General features: G+C 47.6%; 1 protein-coding gene across 1 annotated transcript; it reads right to left on the bottom strand.

The window, feature by feature from the left end:
* Window positions 1-398: 398 nt before the first annotated feature.
* Window positions 399-5,258, bottom strand: FUT4 (fucosyltransferase 4). The gene has a single exon (XM_021544947.3). The coding sequence runs from the start codon at window positions 5,256-5,258 to the stop codon at window positions 4,044-4,046; it is 1,215 nt and encodes a 404-aa protein (XP_021400622.3). The 3' UTR covers window positions 399-4,043.
* Window positions 5,259-6,696: the final 1,438 nt, after the last annotated feature.

The following is a 6,696-nucleotide window of genomic DNA, read 5'->3' as shown; positions in this document are numbered from 1 at the left end:
AGGAGTAAGCAAGCAGTCAGTTTAAACTCTACTTAGAAAAGTTAAATGTGATAATGATACAACATCAATCACCTCAGGGGGAAAAGCAAGGTCTGTAGCCCTTCCTGGCTGGGCAGGGATTTTCAGAAATGCTTTCTCAATACTGTGCACCAAGCTGTACAGAAGATGAATAAAAGGTGGGGTAAGCCATCACTTGGGCAGCAAATCAGTGTTAACAGCTTAGGGAAAACAAATTTTGGCCTTGGTCTTTTGTCATTCAGTTGAAAACAACCATGAACAACTGTGAAAAAGAAGTTGTAGCTAAAAAAGAAGATAAAGCACTACATGCTGAATACCAAAATAAACATAGTCTCATTTTGAAATGTAAGGGGGGCAAAAAGAATCCGAACACACTCAAATTCTCTGTAAGTCAAGAGAAAGTTTTTTATTTGATTTTGTTTGAAATGACATTTTTCCAACACCCAACTTCAATAAATGCACCTTTTCATATAGAAAATAGCTCAGTACAGCCTGTCCTATGAAAATATTTTTCTCCTGGCAGAACCAGGTTTCATGCCTAACCTCAGATGGTCTGACTACTCTGAGAACAATCAGCCACTTTTATTTATTAAACAAACATGAAAAGACATTCATTCTCTTTAAAAAGCAGTTTTCTTCAGGCTTCATAACACAGACAACAGAATGAAAAATTTTTGCATTACTTCCTTTCATTTTATTGAGTGTCAATCTATATAATTAATATAAAGTTTCTTCATTCTATGAAGATCAAGACACCTTACAGTATAAAATTCCCTGAGATAAAATATGCAATTTGAGGGATCACATAATTCTCTATTCCATTTACATCATAACCAAAAGGTAATTGCAATTATTCTTCTTATAAAACCCAGAAGATAACGACCTTCCTTTCTCTTCCTCCACCCCAATATTTTAAGGCATGGAATAAAAACTTTTTCAAAATGTATTAAAGGAAACTTTTCAACTAAAAATAGAAAATAGCGTTCCTCAGTTTTTACAACTGGATTGTATACATCATCTGCAATGCCTTGTGGAGTCTGGTACCCAATGTACAAACCAGTTCATTCAGGCAAACTTTACATTTATCACTGAACTAGAGCTCTACAAAGTGCATTACAAAAGCCAATCCTTTGCCTGAAACACCATTAGCTCATGGTGTGGATGACCAAAAATCAGAGATCTATAGAAATTCCAAAATACTGACTTCTACATCTATAGGCCTGGGCTGAGTTTCCTCCCAAATGGAAAGCCACAAATTTGCAACATCCATGTAAGAATGATGAAATTAGAAAAGGTTTCTCTTCTCCCAGTGCAAGTGCTCTACAATAATTATTACAAATCTGCAGTTTTCACTGTACAGTTCTTGAAAATCCTCAATGCACAATTTACAAATACTGCGCAATTCTGACTTTACCCAACTGATGCTTTAATTGCTTTGTAGCTCTTTTCTGAATTTTACAAAAATATTACCTCAAAGATTTCAACTCTTTTTTTTTTGGGGGGAAGCTGAGAAGAAAATTAACATTTGTGATCTCTGGAAATTCCCATGCTCCTGCAGCCTAATCTTCTGCATGTGGCATTACTAATGATTACACAGAACTACTGTGTGCCTGGAAATTTTCACAAAATGCTAAAAAAATTAGGAGGACTGAAAAAAATACACTGGTTTCAGCAGACTGATTAAAAGTAGTATAATCTTAAATATTATTTCATTACTTTCAAGATTGGGTTTTTGTATATAGTCCTGCAAATTTTGACAAAAAATGAATAGAAAAAAAAATACTACACATTCAAAGGAAAAGAGGGAACCTATCATGCTGACACTTGGGTATTACTCTTAATACTATACCTATATTGGAGTTTTAAAAATATCAAACCCAGTATTACGGGAGTAGTAACTACTGATAAAAAAACAGATGACCATGCCATTAAGAAGACTCTTGTACTTTATAAACAATCACTTTATACCTCTTAAAGTGAAAGTGCAGCATTAGGAATCATCCCTACTATATTCCACATGGCACAGATTGTTTTCTCTCCCTTTGCAGTAAATATTCTACAGCAGCTCTGGCACCGACAACAAAAAATTCATCAAGTACTTTCAGCCAACCCTCCTTGCACTAAAGCAGAAGGGAGTAATTGGAGAAGCCTGCAAAATCTGAACTGGTAAAACTGTGCAAATTGTTAATGAACTTCATTATTATTTTTTTTTTTCCAATAATCCTTGGCTCCATGAGTATCTAATCATGGGGAGTATCTAAACAGAAGTAAATTACAGTAGACTGCAAGCTCATATATCTTAAAAGCACTCATCCAACATCCCATACTGCTTAAATCAAATCTAATCCTTTCCTAACCTAAATATGACTCACAAATGCCAGCAAGGTTGCCTGTTCTGATGCCCATCTTTTATTTGCAACTGACTTTCTTCTTTTCCCTCCTGTGTTGTGCCCATGATTTTACTCTGAATGAAGTCTCTGAGTAACTCCATGGATTAAAAAGCAGCAGAATGAATACCTTAGTCATGTGGGCAAATCTCTTGTAGATTGCCATTTTTTTTGCCACCAAACTTCATAGCTGCAAAAGACGGGAAGGCTGAGCTTGGCAAGGATGTGTCATTTTAACTGAAGTTTCTTTCTGGTTTTGGTCGAGCAAGATTACATGTAACCAAAAAGTAACCACATATCCACTTCTAGGATGGCTGCAGCCAAATGTTAGAGTCTAAAAGGGAATAACTACTGTAAATGTTCCTGACAGGCACTGAGCAAAGGGAGTTCTACCTTAAGAATCTATTTATTGATTAAAAAACTGAGCCACAAAAAGAACTCAAAACCAAAGGAAGAGAAAATAGTAAATTCTTCCTTTTTTATATTTTTTCCTCACACAATCTGTATTTTACCAACAATGTAGATCTAATTCTCTAGAGTAATTTTCTTTCTGAATGAAAGTGATTTGTGGGTTTTTTTAGTAATTACTATTTTTAAAAACAACAAAAAACCAAAAAGATTAGTCTGCCCCCCAGCAGAATTTTTAAAAATACATGCCAAAAATCAAACAAGTTGCTACACAACAGCACTGTCTACTTATACTTGAGAAAAAAGTTAGCCTTTTTGTATATATATTCAATACAGTAATAAAACCCCTGCCATTCTGAGCCTTTCCCTGCATTTTCCTGTATGGCAATAACTTTGCAGAGAAAAACAAGCAGATACCTGTAAACATTTTCTAATTCCTGAATAAAGGGAGGGTGGAATTGTTCCAGCTTTCTTCCCTACAATCCGTGTTTTCCTGTACGTAAAGTTCTACTCCACTGTCATACAGGATAAGCATGCCTATGGTTTCAGCAGGAAAGAGAAATACTTTACATCATCTGAGCTGTTTGTCCACTCAGATTCAGTCCCCTCCATACGCTTTTTCCTAAATGGAATAATTATTTGGTTCAAAGCATTATTAGCAGGCTGCTGCAATTGCAAGCCTTGCTAAAAGGTGCTACTGTATAAGATTCTTACATTCAACACTCGCGGCTCAGAATTTGTCTGCAAATACCTTTCACAAGCATAAAAAAACAGTTTAAAACATTCATTTTTGTCTTAGTATTACAGAAAACCAGCACTGATCATGTATCTTCTGTGAGCAGAGGAAAGTTTCACAATCCAGGAAGTTGTCATAGCCGACAAAATTGGTTTCAGCTGTACAGCTGAGGAATTTGGCATCAGATATTTATGTTGAGCTGTGCAGAACTTTAAAAGTTCTGTAACTGTACAACTTCTGGAAATTTAACTTTGCTCTTTAGGAATCATCTGGCATAATGTCTCTTTGTACCTTCATAATTTTCTCTTTAATAAAAATCTTTCTTTTGTAGGCTGTTCACAGCTTGATTTGAAACCTGTATGCTTCTCCAACTGATGCCAGTCTCCTGTGACTAATGCCGACTACCTGGGCTAATGATCTCTGTGAGACCCATCCTTCCCGACACCTTGACACTTGGCCCAGGCTGTCCAGGCAAGCCTCGCCCGCCACGAACATCAGCTTTCAAACCAGCTGGCCAGATTTTGAACAGTCTTGATTTGACTCCCAGCTGTCCTAACAGCCTCGCAGACTTTGCAGAAATGCTCATCCCAGAACGAGGTGACGTGGACTTCGTACTTCTTCCTCCAGGCAAAGTACCGCCTGTAGTTGGGTTTGTTTTTATCGAGGAATTTCAGGTAGGTGGCGAGCAGCCGGGGGCTGGGGAAGTCGTCAACGTGGATGAAAGAATCGGGGGGGATGAAGCGCTCGTAGTTGGCCCTGCGAGGTCCCAGGACGACGGGCACGGCGCTGGCGGAGAAAGCGTTTCTCCAGAGCTTCTCGGTGATGTAGTCGGTGTGCTGGGAGTTCTCGAAGGCCAGGTAGAACTTGTAGGCTGAGACGGTCTCCACGAGGCCGCCCTCGGCCAGCGCCAGCCCCCGCGCCCCGTAGACGTCGATGGGCAGGTGCTCCTTCAGCTGGCGGTAGTAGCGCACCCGGGCGTGCTCCTCGTTCCAGTTGCTGATGACCCAGGCCACCAGCCGCGTCTTGCGGGGCAGGACGAAGGGCCGGGGCGCGGGCGGGACGTAGAGGTACCCGTAGGGAACGAACACGTCGGAGTCGCGGCGGTAGGACATGGTCCAGTTGAAGAGCCCGGCGAGCCCCCGCAGGCCGGGCGAGTGCGACGGCGACTCGAAGTTCATCCACACCCAGCGCTGGCGCGGGGGCCGCGGCGGGGACCCGCGGGGCAGCCCCCCGGCGCCGTGCCGCGCCAGGTCGCGGTGGTGGAACAGCACGGCCTGCGCCTCGCCGAACCGGCCGCGGTCGGCGCTGAGGCGGCAGCCGCTGACGTTGTAGCGCCGCCGGCAGTCGGGCAAGCGCCGCGGGCGGCCGAAGGGCTCCCACCACAGCAGCACGGTCACCGCCTCGCCGTCCGCCCGGGCCGGCTCGGGCAGAGCCGAGTACAGGGCGAGCGCGGCGGCGGCGGCGCCCAGCAGCCCGGCCGCCAGCGCCCACCGCCGCCCGCGCAGCCGCCGCCAGCGCCGCCAGCAGCGCCGCGGGGCCGCGTCCATCCCCGCCGCCCGCTGCCGCCGCTCTGCCCCTCGCAGGGCACCGGCCGCGCCGGGGCCGGGCAGCGCATCCCGGGGCTGGGGCTGCTGCCGCCGCCGCCGCTCTGCCCCCACCCCCGGCCCCGGCGGCGGGGAGGTGCCGCTGCCGCCGCCCCTCCCGGCCATGCCGACCCGTCCTCCGCCCGCCGCCTCCCGGCCCGGGGGCCGCCCCTGGGTGCCGCCTTGCCCCGCCCGCCGCGGCCGCTCCGCCTCCGGGGAGAGCGGTGCTCGGGCTCCCGGCGGGATTCGCGGCCCCGCCGCCTGCCCCGTGCGGCAGCGGCGCCGCGGTAGCCGGGCAGCGGCGGCCCCGGGCCGCTCGGTTGCTCATGCCCGACGCGGGGCTGCAGAGGGAATTTGTGTCTCCCCGGTGAGAGCCCAGGCCCCAGCGCGCACGGGAAAGGTTGTAGGGACGCTCACAAGGAGTCTCGGGGAGCCTGGCACCTCTGGGGGATTGACCGCGGCTTGGTGCCGGGTGCTAATCACAGCTGCTTTGTCTCCGCCTTCATCAGCAAGGCAGAGGAGAGAAAATACAACGGAAGGCTCTCGGGTCGACCTAAGGACAGGGAGGGATCCCTCAGCAGTTACAGTCACGGGTAAAACAAAACCGATTTGGGGAAATTTACTTAATTTTTTTGCCAATCAAATCAGAGTAGGGCAATTGGAAATTAAACCAAAACTGAAAGACACCTCCTCCCCACCCCTCCCTTCTTCCTGGCCTCAGCATTGCTCGCAATTTCTCTGCCTCCTCCCCAGCAGCGGTGCAAGAGGATGGGGAATGGGGGCTGCAGTCAGTTAAGTGTCTCTGCTGCTCCTTCCTCCTCACGGGAGGGACTCCTCACACCATTCCCCTGCTCCAATGTGGGTCATCCCACGGGAGACAGTCCTTTGAACTTCTCCAAAGCGAGTCCTTCTCATGGCATGCAGCTCTTCATGAACTGCTCCAGTCTGGGTCCCTTCTACAGGGTGCAGTCCTTCAGGAACAGGCTGATTCAGCGCGGCTCCCTGGTGGGGTCACAAGTCCTACCAGCAAACCTGCCCCAGCATGGGCTTCCTTTCTCCATGGGGTCACAGATCCTGCCAGGAACCTTGCTCAGCAATGGAGAGTCCTATGGGCATCCACCTGCTCTGGCATGAGGTCCTCCATCCAGGAATGTCCTGTCTCACCATGGACCATGGGCTGCAGGGGAATCTCTGCTCCAGCCCCTGCTGCACCTCCACCCCTTTCTTCTGCACTGACTTTGGTGTCTGCTCTCGCATATTTTCATTCCTCTCTTCTCTGGATGCGATTGCTTCTGTGTCTTAAATACATTATCTGAAAGGTGCTATTGCTATCACTGATGTGGTCAGCCATGGCCAGCAGTGGGTCTGTCTTGGAGCTGGCTGGTATTGGCTCCACTAGGCATGTGGGGGAGTTTCTAGCACCTTCTCAGAGAAGCCACCCCTGTCACCCCATCACTAGCAGAACCTTGCCACACAAATCCCATACATGAGCATGTGTAGGAGCACAGGGCAGAGGGCCACAGGGGGAGGAGAGCCCTGCCCATTCACATCACGAAGGCAGGCA

Source organism: Lonchura striata, chromosome 2, assembly GCF_046129695.1.
Source record: "Lonchura striata isolate bLonStr1 chromosome 2, bLonStr1.mat, whole genome shotgun sequence".
In the NCBI taxonomy this organism is placed as follows: domain Eukaryota; kingdom Metazoa; phylum Chordata; class Aves; order Passeriformes; family Estrildidae; genus Lonchura; species Lonchura striata.
The sequence above is the reverse complement of the archived record's forward strand: the minus strand, read 5'-3'. Positions and strand labels throughout refer to the sequence as shown.